Raw genomic sequence first — 21579 nt, forward strand, 5'->3', positions numbered from 1 at the left:
GATGTTTTTGTCCTTGTAGAGAAAGAAAATATATAGAATAAACCTGTGAAATTTTAAAAATTAAATTAATTCTTTTCAGCAAAATCTGAGATGCAGAAAAATCTTAAGTTATTCAACTCTAGAGGAAAAAGTAAAAGTGAAAGAGAATATTGGATTAAATTAACCTTCAGTGTAACTGACTGATTTCCAGGGAGGTACATGCCAACTGCATTGATAATACAATATTTTTTTTTTTTTTTTTTTTGTAAGAAACCTCCTATCATTCCAATTCAGTGTTCCCTTTATTATGGTTCAAATGCTATTACATAATGGCATATGTTGGTAAGGCTAACGTAGGAAGGAACTAAAAGGTGGTCACCTGCCTCTCTTCTAGGATTAATCTGCTTCACAGCTTTGCTGTTTGGTCCTTGTCCTGCCCTCCCTGCTTCTGCTCAGTTAATGGTCAGCAGGGCTTGAATAGTGTAAATGTGTAGAAGAATATTTGAGCTTTATTCCTCTGGGCAACTTTACTGTTTGGGGGTTTTAAGGGATGTCCTCAAACAGTAGATAACTAGACAAGTTAAGCTCTCTTTTAAAAATGCTGCCAAGTCTGGAAAACCTAATGACTGTTACAAAGCCTGAAGAGTAAATAGATACTTGAACTTTGAACATTTTCAGTCTCTTGTGAGTGATCACATATGTTAATATAGGCTATGGATGCCTGAATCTGTGCTAAGTATCACTGCAGTGAATTTATACAAGTTGAAAAATATTATCAGTGTAAGGTTTATATTGCATTGTAGGCCTGATTTTATGTCCTGTAGTTTTCCTTTTATATTTTCATTTTAGCATAGTGTATTCTGCTACAGGCAGCAAAGAGGTTGACCTGATAAAAACAAAGGAAATGTAGCTGCTAAGATTTTTTTCCTCAATTGCTTCGTTTAACTGAATCATTTATTTCCTTAGTATTCTATTACAGATATACTTCTTATTCTAATGTTTGATTATTCAATTGCAGTTATATATGTCTGTCTCTTACCAAACATGGCATATTTTTCACCTTTATAAAGCCTTCTGGAAATGTGATGTGACAGAGTAGAAGATCTCAAACAGTACTGTTGCTGCTTAATTCACAGCAGGGATTGAATGGACTCACATTCTCTCTTACTGTAGGATCATAGTGCTGAAAGTCAGGTCGAACTTAAACTGTAAATTTAGAAGAAAGTTGGTTTAAGGAGCATAGCTGGCAGATGATGCTTGAGATGAGGAAATAGTTTTGGGTAGCTAATGTTTGTTTTAACCCTGTTTCAGACCACAGCACTTTTGTGAAAGGCAGCAAGTTGGTACAAGATCAGTTTCCCCACAGGAAAGAAAATAAAAGTGCTTGGAGCAACTTATTAAGGTAAACAGATTGCAGTGGATTTCTGGATGGGTAAGTATAGATGAGCAGGCTATTTCTACTTCTTGTATTTACCTTCCTGTACAAAGGTTTTATAAAAAAGCACAGATAGCCAGTTCTAACCTTCCACACAAACTCAGTGGTGTCACGGATCAGCATATACTCCAAGACATACCCAAATTATATTTATGTGTGTATTTTTCTTGTAGTATTATATCAAGATCAGTTTAACTTACTGATCTTTAGTACAGATGTGTTTTAGAGCCATCTTAGCTTTGATTATATCCAGGTTGACTTTTGTAATTTTTAATTCATGGTTGAATTGACAGTTATGAAGAACAGATTCCTCAAACCGAACAATTACTAAAAGCAAACAGATCTCCCCAGGCAAAGTAGCTGTGGGGAAGTAGCCTTAATAAACACTGCTTGCTCTTAAAAGAAATAAGACAAAGTCACTGAAAGTTGCAGGAGCATGAGGTAGTAACTCAGGACTTCAAATGAGCTGGCAGTCTGTAGTGACTACAAATGAGAGGTTGCTGTCCACTTTCTGCTGCTCAATAATGTATCTATTCCTGTCATGTGCAAGGGTTTCCTATATATCTCTTCCTTACTTCTTTGTTCCAGTCATCTTGTGGCTATCTAAGGAGCTTTGGCAGCGTGGGGTTGGGGGAAAATCAGTTGAATTTCAAAGTTGTTAAGATTCCTAATAGGGCCAAAATTTAATAGGAATTCAGTTTTTCTTTTTGTGTGCCTAACTCTTGATCTTGCTTTGCAGTCTAGCAAAAGCAGTGTTAGAAGATAATTGCTTGCATATGTGGGGTGGGAAAGGGACTGAGAGATCAGGATCATGTAGTAAATAGCACTGAAAATTATGTTTCCTGTGTGTAAATGTATTGATAAAATATTGTGATGTGTAGTGATTGCATATTTTTAGCTAGTATAGGATTAGAAAGTAAATGGATATTAAGACATTCAAAGAAAAGCATAGAAAAACTTAATTTTCCTTCCTGTTATCTCAGGAAGAAAATAAAATCTGGAACTATTAATTCAGTAGTTATTTTTAAGAACTGTTACTGGAAGGTAGTGTCTTACTCTGAAGTTGGATGTGTTCCTTTCTTCCTTTGTTTTTCTTCAAACAGCAGATCTGGAATGGACACGAGTCCTCTGGGAGGATTAGACTTGTCTGAAAATACTAGTCTGCAAGGGAATACCACCATGGCAGCAGGTCTTGCAAATGTAGGAAATACATTTGGAGGGCCACCAAGTTCTTTAGTTTCTAGACCTAATAAATTCCAAAACTCACCTATAGAAGATGATGATGATGTAGTTTTTATCGAACCTATACAACCTCCGCAAAATTCTACGTCACTGGTAGCAGACCAAAGGAACACTGCATTTACATCATCTAAAAATGAAGAACTTAAAGGAAATGATTGCAAAATGCTTCCTTCTCCAAAAGACTTACATTCTCGAAAGGGGAGTATAAGTGAAACTATTATTATTGATGATGAAGAAGACATTGAAACAAATCAAGGACAAGAGAAGAATGCTTCCAGTTTTAATGAACGAAGACTTCCAGAGTGTAAAAATAGAACCAACGAAATGGAATTCTCACCTTCCAGTTTTTCAAGAAGTAAGGTAAATTCAGGAATAGGTAATAGTGGTATAACCACAGAACCAGACTCAGAAATTCAGATTGCTAATGTTACTACATTAGAAACAGATGCTATGAGCTCTGTCAGTGTTGGTCGTTTAGAAAATGATGGTGACGGGCATGACATGAACCTAATTATTACACATGTAACGTCACTGCAGAATGCCAGCTTGGGAGATGTATCTAACGGACTGCAGTCAGATAATTTTGGTGTTAATTTGCAAACATACACCCCATCTTTGACTTCACAGACCAAGACTGGTGTAGGACCTTTCAATCCTGGTAGAATGAACGTGGCTGGAGATGTATTTCAAAATGGAGAATCTGTGACTCATCATAATCCTGGTAAGTTGCAATTTTGAATTTTTCCTTAAAGGGTAGAAAGAAATTGTGAAATAAGTTGATTGAAGTATTTTTGGCAGTGGCAGTGCTTAGTCTTTTAGCATAATATGTATGAAAGACCTTGATTCCCTTCATGCCCATCACTACCTTATTTGTGACTAGAATAAAATATGCTCAGTGGCATAATACATTAGAAAACATATCTTCACCAGAAGGATTATTAAGTATTGGAACAGGCTGCCCAAGAAAGTGATCTTCAACCCTGGAGATCCTTAAAAAAAGGATGTAGATGTGGCACTTGGGGACATGGTTTAGTGGGAGTGCTGGGTTAATGGTTGGATTTGATGATCTTAAGCATCTTCTCCAACCTACATGATTCTGTGATTATATATGTGGTTTGGAAGATTTCTTCTGGATCAGTGTTAGTCTATTTTCCTTGAGCAGGTATCTCTATATGAAGCAGTAGGTGCATAACAGAGACACTTCTGTGCTACACATTAATTTAGAGTCTGATGTCCCCAGTAAGCGTTGGAGTGGCTATGATAGAATGGTTTGGATTGGAAAGGACATTTAAAGATCACCTCATCCAACCACCGTGCCATGGCAGGGACATCTTTCACTGGATGAGGTTGCTCAAAGCCCCATCCATCCTGACCAGGAACACTCACAGATGGGGCATCCATAGCTTCTCTGGGTAAACGGCTCCTGTGTCTTGCCACCTTCATTGTGAAAGAATTATACCTCCTGTCCAGTATAAACCTACCCTCTTTCAATTTAAAGGTACTGCCTCTTCTCCTGTTACTACAGGTCTTGTTAGCAAATCTCACTGCATCTTTTTCTGTAACCGCCCCATTATGTGTTGAAAGACTGCAATATGGTCTCCCCAGCTTTTTCTTCTTCAGACAGGACAACTCCCAACTCTTTGCTTTTCTTCACAGGAGAGGTGTTCAAGCCTTCTGTCTCTTTTTGTAACCCTCTTCTGTGCTTGCTTTAACAGGCCTATTTCTATCTTGTACAGGGGACCTCAGAGTTAGATGCAATATTACAAGTGGGGTCTCAGCAGAGCAGAGGGACAGAATCACGACAGACCAGGATACAAGTGATTTTTTTGGTCTGTAGGCACAGGTTGCTGGCTCATGTCCAATTTTTCATCTACCAGTCTTCCACAGTCCTTCTCCACAGGGCTGCCCTCAATCCATTCAGCCCCCAGTTTGTATTGATATTTAAGATTGCCCTGACTGACCTTGTACTTGGCCTTGTTGAGCTCTGAGTTTTCCATGGACTCATTCATCCAGGCTGTCATGGTCCCTCTGGATGGCATACTGTTCCATCTGGCTTATAAATTGCACCACCCAGCTTGGTGTTCCCTGTAAACTTGCTGAAAGTCTGCTTCATCTCACTCTCTGTGTTGAAAAAAATAATATCAGTCCCAGTACAGACCCTCAAGGGACACTGCATGTTATTGGTTTCCACTTGGACATTGAGCCGTGAACTGTAATTCTTGGGATGCAGTCATCCTGCCAATTCCTTATCCATCAGATATATATGTCTCCAATTCAGCAGCAGGAACATTGTGAGGGGACCCTATCAAAGGTCTTGGGAGAGGTCCAGGTAGATGAGGTCCATGTAGACATGCTTTGGAGTGGAACTTAGGTTTTATTTCTCTCAATGGAATCTAGTTTTGGTGCTTCAAAAATGCTCCAGAGAAAGAGTCAACACCTAGTAAATTGAAGATGCAGTTTACAGCTGCCCTGATCTGAACCAGGTTTTAATGCAACTGTGTGTAGGTCAATGTGTTTCAAAAGCTGCATACCTGTGTAAAACTTCAGTACTATCTTCTTCCCCACCTCTGCCCCAAGTTGTACTGACACATTTTTTTCAGCTTTTAAAAAAAGATTTAATTTTTGTAAGATGACTTTGCAAATAAATGGTATAAATGACAGGAAAGGATGATTTTATAGCACTTTAGAGCAGGAATGAGTAAGAAAGAAGGGGAGCAACCTGAAAAGCCACAGCAGTAAGAAGTAGTTGAACATGACACTGTATAGTCTCATAAACTTGGCCATTGCAGAATTGCAGGTAGGAACCTGAAGGATGAAGCCATAAGGCAGTGAGGTATGAAAACTCGCCAGGAATTAACTAAGGAAGTGTGATACCCCTCAGTTCAAGGACATGAAAACTGGATTTTACAGATGCATTGTAGAGGACTTTAAGCAAAGGAGGTAACATGGCTGAGAAGTGAGATGTGAAGAAATGGGTATCTATGAAGATGGGATATGGAAAAAGTAAAAGAAAAAAAAAGTCAAGATCCTCAGATGTTCTTTCATGTTTATGGAAGGAGAAATGCAACAAAATATTGAGGCAGGCTATCTGAAGCCTTAAGAAAATAAGGAACAATTGAAATAATCTTAAAGAGATATTACCTACCTTAATTAGGTATTAGTCATGCTGAATGTTTCAAACTGAAATGAGTAGCAAACTCAAGTTTTCATGACTGGCAGTTGAGTGCTACTGGAATTACAGGCAGATGGAGTAGCTCTGTTGCACATGCTGTACATTCCTGATAAGAGAGTCAATGTGCATTCACTTAATATCTAAGAGGAAAGAGGAGAATCTCAGAATGTTTTGGGGTGTTAAGGTGCTACCAGGATATTAGTATATTTGAAGTAGTAGAAGTACAGAAAAATTTGAAGAGGGCACTTAATTTTAATTCTAAGCACTCTGGTAGCTTGTCTTAGTTTGTCAGGAAGGATATTCATGCCTTCAAAGGTCTTTAATGCTTTTGCGACAAATGTGTTTTGTGTCCTTTTCCCTTCACCTTTTCATTCCAGCTCTTCTGTTTACTCTCAAGCACTACAACAGGTAAATTTCTGGCTTGTCTTAAATGCCTGACTAGTAGGACATCCTTGACAGCTAAAAAGTCACACCGGAAAATGATCTTTTACCTGCTAAGGAATGTGTGTTGTTTTTTGCACTAACAAGTGTTCTTGGATCTTTGTACCTAAATGGATTTTAAAGCTATGCATCAGAATATGTTGTTAATAGAATCCTTCAGGGAAAGGAAGGAATGCAGAAAATAAGAGGAAAAGGTTCCTTTTATTTATTGAATGATTATGGGCCAAAATAATGTCCCTTAAGAAAAAGGTAGTTTCTCATGTCTGTAGGTTAATGTTTTTGTTATCTGAAGTAATAGAATTTAAAATCATCTGTCTTTTATTTGGGTATTAGTTGTATTAACACACCAGAAATACTCTGAATCACTCCAGTAAGACATTCAAGGCTAGGTAAGTCCCAAGTGCTCTCACAGTATAACTGCCAGTATAACTGGCAACTATTGAAAATTTGTGCAAATATTTTTTATAATGCAAAATAGTTTTCTTCAGTTTTAATTCATGCTTAAGGAATGTCTTACTAGTGGCAGTCCTCAGAAGGTAAACATTTCTAAATTCTGATGATAATCACTTTAAATGAAAGCTCAAATTCTAGAGAAAAGCCTAGAAATTACATTTTATTGGGGGATTTCTTTTCCCAAAAAACCCTGTATCTTCTGCTCCATACCAAGATACAGAGCATGTAATTTAGCATACAATCTTTATAGATGCATTTCTTTCAGAAAAAATTGTTTTGCTTACGTTCTTGTTATGTGAGTTACTCATATAGCAGGTTATGCTACAAAAGATTGGGCAAAGATTACTTTGTTCCATGACAGTTTATTTTCCAAAAATACAGATAGAAAACTAGTGGAGTCTGAAACATGGGGACATGGATCTGTGTACTACCAGAACTTAACAAAATATTATTTTCTAGGTTCATTGATTTCTACTGAGGAAGTCATATCTCTCATGACTTTGCAAGTTCACTGCTATACATATAGTTCTCTGGCTGCAGGCTGAACTAGGAGCCAGTTCTAGGGTTTATCACCGAGGCTGGACACATTATGCTTGTTAAAGCTTTGAAACAAAATAACTAATGAAAATTTCAGATCTATATTTGCAGAGTTTGTATCAAAGATTGGTTTAGAAATTCTATGTTGTCTGTTGGTCTCTTTTTTTTAATTTCAGTTTTGTTTGTCTGAAGATAAGATTGCCAGCTTGTAAACTCAGTGCAAGTGAATTGAAATCTGCAAAACTTGTCACTAGATGTAGGATGGGAGAATCCTGAAATTTGTTCATGTTCTGAAGCTTTGTAGCAATGGAGAGTGGTACCATCAAACAGGATTTTTTACATTAAACCTGAAATTAAAATATATTTCTTCTGTGGTCGTTACCACAGAAAAGTTATTTTATGATCATACATCTGTGAATACTATTCTGTACATACGTATGTCTCTAGATTTACTTTTATGTTTGGGTTTTTTTTTTTGTCTTGAAGATTCTTGGATATCCCAGTCAGCTTCCTTTCCTAGGAATCAGAAGCAACCAGGTGTGGATTCCTTGTCACCTGTAGCATCCCTTCCTAAGCAAATTTTCCAGCCTTCTTCCCAGCAACAGCCTTCTAAGCAGGTTAAAGTCACATGTGCGAACTGCAAAAAGCCTTTACAAAAGGGACAGACGGCGTATCAGCGGAAAGGATCAGCTCACCTTTTCTGCTCCACTACCTGCCTCTCATCATTTTCACACAAACCTACTCCAAAGAAACTTTGTGTCATGTGCAGAAAGTGAGTTTTTTATTTTGTTTCACTCTGGCACCTAAATTCATTACTATTAAGATTCTTACACGTGCATGAGAATTGCTCTATTAAGGATATAAAATTTGATTATATAGGTGCTTCATGTAGTGTTGCTTTACTGTTTGTAAATGTTGAATTCTCTGTGTCTAACAAAATAATACCAGCTTTTGAATTCAGAGTATGGGATATTGTTTTATGGAAAGCCAGTACACTAAAAATAGGTGATTTTTTTTTTTTTTTAAGGCAAGATGTCCAAGTTGTGGCATACTTTGTGACAAGATATACTTCATATATGAAGTCCTTTATGAAAAAAGTGGACCATTTGTTGTGGAGAAAGTGCTCATTTTGATAGATGAAGATGTAAAATCAAGAGGCTTTAAAAGGATGAGAAAGTCATACTTGCAAGAAGCTGGAAGAAACTTGGGAGTTCTTCCACTCTTGGTCATAGGGGGATAGAAAGAGCCTTAGATTTTCCCCATAAGTGGAGCAGCTGGCAGTTTTATAGCTGAAAGTACCTTAAGTGGGCGGTACAGATGGAGTAACAAGCATAGCTAGAAGTGGCTTATTTTAAATTAGTGATTAGGTTTGACTTGCAGTTTTTCATGATTTGCCAGACTTGAAATTGCCAAAGAGGCAAATGTCTTCTTTAATTGTGTTCTTATAGTTCTAAGTGTACAAACTGGCTGTACTATCTTTTACTTTCAGTGTACTGTTTACTGAGTTTTTTGCACTTTTTCATTTTCTCAGTCCGGTACATGCTGCAATGACACTGCTTAGAGGATAAATTTTTGCTGAACTAAAGAAGACTTGCAATAAAGACTGCCTTTGTTAGTGTATACTCCGGAGCGCATAGTTTTTGCTCAATCAAAGACTTAAACTAGTAAAAAAACCTTTTACATTACTGTCCAGTGTGCTGGATTATTCAGATGCAAGCTATTGGTCTTTTTTCTTCTTGGCACTCAGTAAAAATAAGCTATAGAAGACATTGATATCCTGCATATTCATACCTTGGTACCCTGAAAACCTACAAAATGTAAGATATTCTAGCTTTTTTAAAAACCTGTGTAAAAGCTCAAATTCTCTGAACCCTTCCCTCTACAGGGCTTGTTAAAAGTAATGCTTGTTCTTTCTATTGGCTTGTTATGTGTTTATACACAATTAATTTTTTTTAGACATAATCTGGTGACTGCCCTATTCAGCTAGCTGCATGATATGTAAAGATGGAGATTGACAAATCTTTTCTGACTGAAATAATGGCTAAATCCATGCTCCTTTGCCACTTTGGAAATAATTAAGCTGTATATTGCAAGAGGCTACATACAAAACTACCCTAAATGAAAAGGCTTTATTTTTGAATGATGAGGAAATTTTTTTCCTCCTCCACCTTATTTCCTGGTTTCGAGGTTAAAGAGAATCTTTCTGAAGTCACCTTTGACAATTTTTGAGGTGATGTTAGTCTTTGCTTTTCCACCATTGTGAAGTTTTTACTCAATCACTGTTAAATAGAAGATAGTGTATGCACTAAATTATTCCTCTGTGGTGCTGTTACTCTGTATAACCCAACGGGAAAAGTCAAAATTCTTAGGTATTTTATTATAAATCCCTTTTCTTGCATTCCTCTGAACTCTTCTGTAACTACATAAATAGCAAGCTCCACGGGGCAGAAGCTCTCCCTTTGTTTTGCAGAACAGGAATGATAGCACTCCCTGACACAAATCTTAGTAGTTCTCCAAAGGGTAAGCCAAACTCTGCTGACTTCCCCTTGATGGAAGAAGGCAAGCTTGCAAGTGTTGATATCAGGGCTGTACAAGTTAATTTTCAAGGAAGTGTGTCTAGGGAAACATGCCTTTTCCCTGTTTTCCCAGTGTTTTTTACTCATCTTGGTTTTAAAGCTTGTAGGTATGAATGTGTGGGGCATGTGTTTTCCAACTGGTGATCCATATGTGCCCAATAATGTATTTTATATATTCTGCCCAATAGCATTTCCTGTATGTCGATAATAGGTTTTAGATTTTTGTGGTTCTTTTGTTTAGAAGGCAAAAGAGGAGGCCTTTATTTCTTCTCCTTACTTCTAATATATGGTATGTATTCGTTTGGGACAGTGAAAGTCTGTTTGGTTAGAACAAGGTTTGTTTGATTTCAAATTACTTTTATTGATGGTTGGTTTTCTGGTTTAAGGTATTGAATTGGCACAATTCCATGGACAGCTGCATGAACTGCTCAGATGCTTTGGAACTTTTAAAAGGAATGATGGAATTAACTTTTGTAAATTTTGAATGATAGAACTTCTAGGCATGTTTGTGGTAGAGTTCTAAGCTTTTTGGTTGTTCATAAGTTTGAGAAATATGAGAAAACAACTTCTTCTCTTCCTCTCATCCTGTCCTGAGATTAATACTGAACATGGTGGAGGTACCTACAAAGACAATTTCTTGCTTTTTATTACAAATCTGATTTTTTTTGTGTGAAACTTACATACAATTTTGTGTCAAAGGAAAAGCCATTATAAAATGGCTAGTTCAAATTTGGTGTGTTAGTTTTTTGAAAAAAATTTAGTTTGCCATAATAACGTCTAATGGTGCATTAATACTGCTTAGTTCTATAATAATTTAATGGGAAAAATAACTCAAAGCTAAAGAAAAATATAGGGGTTTACACAGTGAAGACTTACAGTAGTTGTAAAAATATTATCAAACTTAGTATTCGTCCTGTGACTAACAACTGTACGCTAAAAATCTGTTCTGAAATGTAAGCATTGAAAGGAAGAATGAATCTTACAACACGTGAAGTGTTCTTGTTTATATATATACATGCATAAGCACATGATTTTTTTAAACATATTTTTTTTTGTATTTCAGAGATATAACAACAATGAAAGGTACCATTGTTGCTCAAGTAGATTCAAGTGAGTCTTTCCAGGAGTTTTGCAGTACATCATGTTTATCCTTCTATGAAGATAAACAGAATCCCTCAAAAGGAGCCTTGAATAAATCAAGATGCACAATCTGTGGTAAACTAACTGAGGTCTGGTTGACTGTTTTTTGTCTTTCTCAATAATGACATATTAATTAATACCTTATATACTTAAATAAGAAAACTGAAGAGAAGAAAATGTAAAATCTTCAGTTTTGAGATATTAAAATATGCAGGTTTAATATTCACAAAGAGCAGCTGAAGGAAGGAAGTATTCCAAGAGGTTGATATTTGTTTCAGAAACTTGAAGTGCCTGTTGCTGACAATGTGTTCTATTAGGCATAGAATGTTGTAATTATAACCCAGATTTCTCACATAGAAGAGAATGAATGAAAAAACGTCAAGATGAAAAAATGTCAAGATCCACTGTATTATGTATATTTTTTTACTGTATGTTTCGAAAGGTAATGCAGATGGTTTTAGAGATCTGTTGAATATATGTAATTCTAAATTCTCATGAATGTATGTATTTATTCTTGGTGCCTTGTTGAGTAATGAGCCCAGCATAGTTCAGGCTACTGCTTTGCACAGCATATTGTCTGACCAATCTTCGTATGCCAGGTTCTTCAGCTGTAAATTAACTGTTTTATAAAATTGCATAAATTGGCATTTTGCTCTCATATGCAATTTCCATACCCATCCCTCTGGTCTTTCTTTCTAGGCTAAAGGGTAGATGAGTCTGAGTGTTTTCCTAGTATGTTGGAGACAACAGAAACATCCCTTTCTGCTTGTATATTTCATGGTCACTTCAAGTTTTTAAATAGTGAGATGGTTATTTGAATGTAAGACTTCTGGCTCATCTACTAGTTTCAGGCAACTTTGTGCTTGTGTAGTGATAGAATACTTTTTTATTTTTATTTTTTAGATTCGTCATGAAGTTAGCTTTAAAAATATGACTCATAAGCTGTGCAGTGACCATTGCTTCAATAGATACAGGATGGCAAATGGTTTAATAATGAATTGCTGTGAGCATTGTGGGGAGTATTTGCCCAGTAAAGGAGCTGGAAACAATGTCCTTACTATTGATGGTCAGCAGAAAAGATTCTGCTGTCAGAACTGCGTTGGTGAATACAAGCAGGTAATGACTTCTTTACCCATAAATTAAAGTTAAATAAGCATTAATAGTTCTTAAGTTTATCCGGGTGCTAATAGCATGGATTTACTTCTCCTAAGAAGACATAAGTAATAAAGACTTAGAAAAATAAAATTATTGCCAGTGAGAAGAAACTATCTGCAGTGGACCTTTTATTACTATCTCTTTTTGATGTTGCTGTAATAGTGATACACATTTGTTCCTAATGAAAATATAATTGAAATTAAATTTTGTTAATAATTTCTGTTTTTTTCTGTCGGTGGTATCTGAAGTATATTAATAGCAAGCACACCACACAGGCTTTACTGGTCCTTAAGTTATGTTTTTTTTTATATAAAAGCTCACTTGGATGCAGTTGAAACATTAAAAAATATGCAGAACATAACAGATTGGACATTGATGTGAGAAGGCTCTAAACTGGTTACAGTTTGGCTGTGTGCTTGCACTGTCTCATCTCCATTGTACAGCACAGGATTCAAAAATTGTCACTTTCATCCTTCCATGTGTCAAATTTTATGCTTTCATTTTATTTACTTGGATTTTCATTTATTTTTAAGACTGTTAAGATAGCAGTATTTGTGTTCAAAAATTATTCCAAGTCAAGAAATCTGATGCTGATGTCTTTTACATTTTGCAGAGCCAGCTTAGCTCTGAACTGTTGCTAATGCTAGCTAGAGGGTTTAAAATGTTAATCACAGTATTTATAGTATAATAGGATAGCTCTGAAATATTAAATATTTCAGGGGAGGATCTAGAATATGAGGATTTTGGGGGTGTTATTATTTGGGTTCTTTGGCTTGGTATGTTCTGCTTTGATTTTATAGGGGTAGTGTTCTGACAGGCTGTTTTACTAGAAAGAAATGTATGTTTCTGGTTTTGAAATGCACACTTGAATATGTGAGTGGCCCCAGTGCTGCACATTGCTCAGGGCTCATTCTTCATCTCTTCCCATTTTTAAGAAACCAGTGGTCCAAGAGAAGAGGCATTGCAGTCCTGTGTTGTAAAGTTCTTTAATGTTGCATCATGTGTGCATGTATTTTCTCACTGGATGCTGAGCTCTGATGCTTTTGGGGATGGCTGTTCCTGTGTATGTGCTGTGTGTGAAGAAGAAAGCTGGAAACGTGTAAACAGCCTCACTGGAAACGTAACATAAGCGTTATTTTTTTGCCACAGCTGTACCAAAAGGGACAGGATAGGTTTTCAAGCTACTAAAAAGATAGGCGTGCCCAGAAGCCATGGAAAGACTTGAAGAAACGTTGAATACTGTCTCTTGAAGAAACAAAAATGCAGGAGATTAACTTTGAACGCGAAACATTTCCCCACAACCAGTATAACTTACACTGCACATGGAATTATGAAATGAACATGGAATTTTGAGGTTAAATGATTAATTTGTACTTTAATGACAGAATATACTGTATTTGTTCACAAATAGTTGTATTTTGTGTTTGGATATATATTCGAGAATGAGAAGAATATGGGTAGCAAGTTGTATGTTCTAGTTTAATTTGGGGAGGAGGAGCAGTTTGCAGTACCAAGGATCTTCACTAGTAGTGTCAAGCTGGTGCATTGTTGTGAGAACCTTTAAAGTTGAGACACGTTGTTTTGGTTCATTCACTTCTGACAGCAGATTTTGTACAAGCAAGTTCTTAATTCCTTTATCTAAATATGTGGTACTGTGCAACTATAATAGGCTGTGAGAAGCTTAATTTGAGTGCTTGTGTGCATCTGTTTTGTAATGGTGATTAAGTGTAACTCTTAACTGGTAGGTTTCAAATATTCACAGAGTGTGAGGAGTTTGGAGTATTATTAAGAGAAGCTCTTATGGGAAAATCCCCTATGACCAGCCAAGTGGCTTTCTGTTATGGAGTAACTACACCATTGGATGAGGGAAGGACTATAGATGTTGTTTATCTGGACTTCTGTAAAGGCTTTGACATGGTCCCCCACAATGTTCTTCTCTCCAGATTGGAATGTGGTGGATTCAACAGGTGAACTGTTAGGAGGATTAGGAATTGGTTGGATGGTAGCATCCAGAGGGTAGTGGTCAGTGATTCAGCATCCTGGTAAACGTTGGTGACAAGTGGTGTCCCTCCACCCACCCATATTTGGATGGGTGTTATTTCATATCTTCATTAAGGAGTAGACAAAGACAGCAAGTGCATCCACAGCAAGTTTGCAAGTGACACCAACCTGAGGTGCAGTGACACACCTGAATGACAAGATGCCATCCAGAGGGACTGGATAAGCATGAAGTGAGTGCATGGGAATCTCAGCCATGTCAAAGGCTTCATAGAAGTCCAGCTAAAGGACAAAGACCAAGTGCAAGGTGCTGCACCTGGGTTGGGCATCTCCCAGTGCCAACACAGTCTGGGGATGAACAGATGGAGAGCAGCCCTGCTGAGAAGGACTTGGGGGTGCTGGTGTATGAGAGGCTGGACATGAGCTGTCAATGAGCTCTCACTTCCACAGAAAGCCAATCGTGTCCTGGGCTGCATCCACTGGTGGGCAGCAGGGCCAGGGAGGGGATTCTGCCCCTCTGCTCTGCTCAGCCCCCACCTGCAGGGCTGCATCAGCTCTGGGGTCCCAGCACAGGGAGAACAGTTGGAGTGACTACAGAGGAGGGAGATGATTGGAGATCATCTGAGATGATTGGAGGGAGGGAGAACCTCTCCTATGAGGAAGAGCTGAGGGAGCTGGGGTTGTTCAGTCTGGAAAAGAGAAAGCTTCAGGGTGACCTAATGGTGAGCTTCCAGTAACTGAAGGGAACTCAGAGGAGTGATGGAACAAGACTATTTACAAGAGCACATAGTGATGGGACAAGGGGCAATGGGTTTAGATTTAAAGAGATTTGGGTTAGATTAGGTATTAGGGGAAAAAAATTTACTGTAAAGGGTAGTGAGGCACTGGAACAGTTTGCGCAGGGAAGCTGTGGATGCTCTGTCCTTGGGAGTATTCAAGGCCAGGTTGAATGGGGCCCTGAGCAGCCTGGTCCAGTGGAAGGTGTCCCTGACCATGGCAGAGGGGATTAGAACTGGATCATCTTCCAACCCATAGACCATTCTGTGGTTCTATGAGTATATGAAAGTCAGACTATAAAAGTGGAAGTTCTAGTATATGCTATAGGTGTCTGAAGCTGCTCAGGACACAAATACTTGAGAATATTTAGTTGATATAATATTTAGGTTTGAAGTTTATTTAGGTTTTTCAAGCTGTGTATGTTCAAGGAGTTTGTTTTTTTTTTTTTTTAGAAAATAAGTTTAAAACAGACTGGAAAATGTCACTGACAACCCACTGGGCCACAACTGGTAAATCATGGGTTGTTTTGTTCAGTTGTAACAGTGTTTCCTTAGAAATTAGTAGACCTTGCTTTAAAGTAGAACTGCTGAAGGAGAGATTTTGGGAGAGTCATTACTGCATACTGAAATAAACTTCATGGAAGAAATAATACAGAAAAAGTTAATGTCATTTGATTCCAGCATTATGTTGTACAAGTAATTATTGTGTGTCACATGAGAGTTTTAGCAAATGTTTTCTTACAAACAGCTGTAAAATAAATAGGTCTTACTGGTATGAGCTTTGTATTAAGCAGTTTATATTGTAAATGTCATACACCTATCAATATTGCTATACATTTGTAGTAGTAATAAATGAAAACGCCTTCTTATTACTTGTACCTACCTATATACTTAATCACAATTTTAAAAAATAAATATTACACTGAACACATTATTTTTCAATTACTCATCATGGACTTTTTTTCTTCTTTTCTTGGAATGAAAAAATTAAACTTGTGGGTAATAAAAATTACAGTGGTTCTCAGAATAACAAGTCATTGGTTACTGCAGGTAATCCATCTGCTGCAATTATCTATGCAGTGTGTCTTTCCTCTGCTTTAGACTGTTCCTGGCAGTAAGAAACAGTGTTATTCCTGGGGATGGAGAGTAGGTTTTTTCTCAGATGTCCTCTAAGTCACCTTTCAAGGTGATGGATGCACTTATCTTACTATGTACCAGTTTTAGAACCTGCTTTAAAAATGAGGCATACATAATCTTTAATGTTGCATTTTGAGTCTTGATTTTCCGAGAGATCATTGTTGTTCTTGCTTTCCTAAAACTTAAAGTGATTGCAGATCTTAGGTGTCTTTTAGTGTTAAAAAGTTACAAAATACAAATAATAATTTCTAAAATAATTACAAAATAATAAATAGCCATAAAATAACTAATGCTCACTCTAGTTATATGCAAGAGCAAGTTAATTCCTCTGTGACACAAAAGCCATGTGTGAAGACAGCTAAGTGCAAGTCAAGCTTTTTAAAAAAAAATGATAAAATGTGAAAACAAAACTCTCATTGGAAGTATTTAATTTTTTTAGAACCTGAAGATGACTATTTCTGCTAGATTGTACACTCTGTTACACTGAGGTTCAAACTCTTCACATGTAGAGGGTCAAGAGGAACTTAAAGAATGACTGTAAACAAAATGGAAAAAAAACAATCAAAGCACACTAGAAGAGAATGAAATTGTATCTGAAGGGGAACTCACTAAAATTGTCTGTTATTGTACAGATACTGAAATACCTTATTTCTTTGAGGAGATATTTTCTAAAGTTAATGAAGATGTAAGCATTTAGGAAATTACTGTAATGATTCATTTGAAAATTATCTGTGCAGTAAATTGGAAGTGACCTCAAATATGTCTGCCATAAAGATGTTAACCTGTTAACCACATGCAGCACATACCTAGGTTGCTTCAGTATTTTTGTTTCTGCTACATGCTTTTTTTTTTCTTCCCTCCTTTTTTTTTCTTTTTTTTTTTTTTCTGCATGTTTTCTGTCTCCACAAAATTAGTTAACTTCCTTTTCAAAGTAATTCCCATGTTTTTGTCCTGGTTTGCTGGATTTTGGTACAGACTTAACCACCTTGTTTTAAGGAACAAGCAGACTGTTTCTATGACTTTGTGACTTAGCTTGTGCAATCAACCATACCTTTTAATTTTGAGCTTTCCAACTAAGCTAAAGTGGTGTCTGCTTTTAAAAATATTTTGCTTCTTTGCTTGATCAGTCCACGGTGCTCTTAATTCTACCAAGAAAGTATTTAGTGCCTTCCTAGTTTAAAATGTTCCTTTTTTTACTTTGCTTCTGTAACTAAAATTCTTCTTAGAATGTGACCTGGGATTTGCTTGATTTGGGGGCTTCCTAAAGTGATGGTCTTCATCGACTGCCAAAAAGGAGGGGGGAGGGGAAGGAGACCTAGCTGTTTCTTCATAGGCTTTTTGATAGCTCTGGACTGAAGTGATACTTAAAAAATGCCAGCCAAATTAGAGTTTTTCTAGTTGGAGAGGATGCTTGCAGTGCCTTTTCATTTAGTGAAAAAATCTTCCAATACTGCATAAAAGTGCATGTGGTTACTTCTTGATTAGATGAAGGCAAACTACTGAACATGCTTCAAGAATAACAAGGCTATGCCATGCTCCTAAGCTCTTCACTTACAAGCAATAGAAAGAAAACATCCTAGGCAGTTGTGCTTCCCTGTTCAGTTTCTGCAGCTTACCAAGGAACTGCTTTTGTGAAACTCTTAAAACTCATTTGTCTATTTTATCCCTGTGCTGGGATTTAAGAGCCTTCACTGTATACAATAACATGCATGTCAGTTCTGCAGCTGACAATTAATTGCTTACACAGAGTTTCTACTTAGCCTCATAAAGTGTATTGTTATCTACTGGTTTAAATGCTGTGGTAGAATGTCCTGCCATTTAGCATGTCAGTGGAAGCATCTAGGATTTTTGACTTTGTCTTGTCCCATACAGTGGTTGGGTTTTATTCTGTGCTTCTTTGCTGTTAGGACAGGGTGTCCTTCCTGTCTTCCTTTTTATCTTGATAATACAATGAACTACAAAACCTACCACTTCCTGCTATTTTTACTGTTTTATAAACTCTCATTTTTAAGTGTCTTTTTCAAGAGTATAAGTACTCTTGACAAAGTCACTAATTGTTAGAGTTGAACAGCTTGCTTATATGCAAATGTTAGAAATAAGGACTTTTTTTTTTTTTTTCTTTTTTTTTTTTTTTTTTTAATTTTGGTCACTTTTAAAGAGAAGTTCTGTGGTTTCAGCCAGATCAAACTGTGGTTTAATTGTGGAGTTTCTTCATCATATAGTAAACCACTTCTATTTAGTTCAGGTAATATTCAGTTTGGTATTAGGTGATCTCTGATAATGTTGTCTCATACTGTGCACAGTTCTACAAATGGAGATAGCTAGATGCTTTTTATCCCATCTAAGATGGTTAAAAGAAATGCAACCAAGGAATAACATAACCAAGGAATTAATTAATAATTATAACCAAGGAATAATAATTTCCTCTTTCGTCCTGTTTAGTGATATGGGGAGGTTTTCTGAGACCTCTTGGTATTTATGACCCCAAGTTTCTTGCATTCTGATGCAAACGGAGTCCTAGAAACTATGCTGTTCTGCTTTTTCTTTTACTCTTTATTCACTCCTGCTTTCTGGAACCATTTATTTTGCCATTTTTTTCTTCAAATGTCTGTCTTCCAACTGTAGAATTTGCTGCTCTTCAATAAAAACTATGGTACTAAAACTATTGGTACTAAAATACTATATGGTACTAAAAGCTATTCCTTAGACATCTGAACATGGTTCATCATAACGGTTCAGAATGCTATTATGCGAGATATTTTAGGTCCACCAGAAATGTTAAAATGGCTTTGTAGTTCTGAAGGAAGCTACAAAGGGCAGTCAAACGTGAGCTAGGATTTGTGTGGGAGCATAGGAGCTCCCTGGAAAGAGGAAGCAAGGAGGTGGCATGACTAGGTCTCATAGTTATGATGGATATAACCACATCCATACACTGGTGTACCTGGAGTAATTACCTGGGTGGGGTTGGAGGGAAGAGAGAAAAGGCAGAACAGAAGCAGCCAAAACATTCAGTTAATGTAGAAGTAACTTGCTTTTTGAGGCAGGTGTTTTGAGCTCTGCCTTTCTCAGAGACAGGAAGACAAGTGTCTTGAATGTGGGAACAAACCAGCGAAAAGAACACTGGCAGTTGGAGATGCCAAGGAAAAGTATTGGATAAGTTATTGATCTAGCTGTTTGCAGAGTTCAGCTGATGGAATGTAAACATAAATCACTTGGTGTTCAAGGCCCACAAAAGCAATTGCTTCATCTTTTGCTCTTAGGACTTGGAGCAAATGCTTTGGAGGAAGAGTTTTCAGTTGTTACTCTTGAGGGAGAGAAGATTTGGATGCAGTATTTTAAGAGAAAATAAATTATGTAGTGTCTTCTTTCTTTGCTGGTACAGATTCTGCTGATACCCGATTCTTAGACGTGCATGTTGCCTCTGGATCAATCAAACCATCCTTTCAAATTAATCTGAAGTAGTTTAGCTACTGTATTCTTGATGTATTCTGAGTGATCTCAGTTATCATAGAATTCCATGTAGCAAATCTATCTGCTTTTCTACTTACAGAAAATGTTGTTTTCTTTCTCCTTTTCTGTTTGAACACAGGCGTACTAAGTTTTTGTCCTGAAATTTCCTGGTGTTTTTCTTAATTCTAATCCAAACCTCTTATTCTGTAAAGCAGGGAGGTTTGTCTCAATTGAGAAGTATTTAACAAGCTGTTTTTCCATGGAGTTTTAACTACAAAGCATTTCCTTTAACTGGAAGCAAATCTTAGGGCTGCTACATAGCACTGTGGGAATCAGGTGCTGTTCTGGTATTTTCTGATGACTGGCCCTTGCATGGGAGAAGCTGTAGTAAGAATGCTCTCTTACACTGCTGGCATGTCCTTCATCATGCTCTCTTAGCCTTGTCAAGGCAGATGAAGCAGATGATACTGCTTTTTTTTTCAGTCAAGACTAAAAGTGGCTAGCAGAGTTGCCTAGATTCAAGGCAGTAGTAGCTTTATTGAAGTACTGTTGCAGCCAGGAGGTTGAAGAATAGAGGCTTTCAGTAGATTCAGTTGAAAACAGAAATGAGGCTTCTTATATGCCATGAACTTATGGTGTTGCTCTGACATTTATTTTTGAGTTTGAGCTTTATTTTTTGTAGGGTACATGCAACTTAAGTTCTAGACTTAAGTTTACATGACCCTTTCAGTCAGATGTAAAGGAAAGTCAAGATTCCTTCTAAAATCCTAGTTGCTTATAGTAGCAAAAATGAAAATTCCTCTAAGTGAATTTTATTTCCAGGAATTAGTATTTTTTTGGAAACAATTCCTTCAGTTCTGGAATATTCTACATTGATCTGCTTTGTCTTCCATTTTGATAGCTGCTTTTGTAGTTTCCCTTTTGAATTGTGCGCTGTCCTAGTGAGTGGAAAGAATATTTGAAATATATCTAGAACTAGTGACTAGCAGGAGTTTTCATATCACATTGTTTAATGTCTGTTATCTGTGATAAGATACCTAACATGAAATAGAACTTCTGGAATTAAGTTTCTAAGGATATACAAACAATTAATGAAAGAATGAGTGAGTTTAGAATCAAATATAATGAGAAGAATATTCAGGCTTCTTCATCTCCCATAGACTTTATACTTTGGAAGAGATCAAACATGCAATAGGATCTAGCTAAAATTAGGTCATCTCAATGCAGAATCCAGGTGGAGTCAAGAAGGGAGGTGTAGTCAGACTACTGTGCATCAAGCTTTCCCTCAGAGGGCACTGGTCCTCTATTCTCTTGATTTTGCTTCTGGATTAGCTTAGTTTATTTGTACTTAGTAATTGATACAGTTTTCTTTACTAATTTGATTATGTTTTAACTTCAATTCTTCTTGAAATTACAGGCCTCAAATGTGGATGTTTTCATAGGATGCTGTAATGTGAATTTGCACATGGGAGGAAAGTGCTTGATACCTTTTCTGGCAGGTGGTTTTGTGTTAATTTCACCTTTGAAGGAAACTTGCAGCTGAAGCTAGTTTGACTTTGCAGGTTTTGTCAAGAGGCAGGAGCACAAGATGAAGCTAATACTTGATCTGAAATGGAAGATAATTGTCCAGAAAGCAGCTTTGGAGAAAAAGACTTGGGCGTCCCAGTGGAGAAGCTGAACTGGGATTAGGAGTGTGCCCTTGTAGCAAAGATGGCCAGCTGGGTCCTGGTTGTCTCATAAAATGCCTGACCTCTGGAGGTGATCTTGTCCACCCCCAGCTCAAACAGGGTCACCTGGAGCAGGACCACATCCATTTAAGTTCTTTAGTATCTCCAAGGATGGTGACTCCCCATCTTGTGTGGGCAGCCCATTGCTATATTAGCAGGAGTGCAGCCAGCAGGACAGGGGAAGTGGTATTTGTGTCCAATTCCCCCCATCCTTCTGCTCTTGAATCTGCATCTGGAGTACAATGGCCAGTTTTGGATTTGACATAATGATAGGCATTGTCATGCTGATGGCAGTTCAGTGGAGGACTACCAAGATGCTTAGATGCCTGGAGTACCTGACCTAGTAGGACAGGCTCAGGAG

At 37.2% G+C, this 21579-nt stretch overlaps 1 protein-coding gene across 1 annotated transcript in view; it reads left to right on the forward strand.

The window, feature by feature from the left end:
- The window catches only part of ZMYM2 (zinc finger MYM-type containing 2), an 87901-nt gene that overhangs the window by 18324 nt on the left and 47998 nt on the right, over positions 1 to 21579 (forward strand). Inside the window, exons 2-6 of the mRNA XM_053969748.1 lie at positions 1291 to 1381; positions 2518 to 3377; positions 7746 to 8031; positions 10899 to 11064; positions 11879 to 12091. Of these exons, the coding sequence (XP_053825723.1) occupies positions 2528 to 3377; positions 7746 to 8031; positions 10899 to 11064; positions 11879 to 12091 (1515 nt within the window). The 5' untranslated portion in view covers positions 1291 to 1381; positions 2518 to 2527. The remainder of the gene's footprint in view (positions 1 to 1290; positions 1382 to 2517; positions 3378 to 7745; positions 8032 to 10898; positions 11065 to 11878; positions 12092 to 21579) is intronic.

This window comes from Vidua macroura, chromosome 2, assembly GCF_024509145.1.
Source record: "Vidua macroura isolate BioBank_ID:100142 chromosome 2, ASM2450914v1, whole genome shotgun sequence".
Classification (NCBI taxonomy): domain Eukaryota; kingdom Metazoa; phylum Chordata; class Aves; order Passeriformes; family Viduidae; genus Vidua; species Vidua macroura.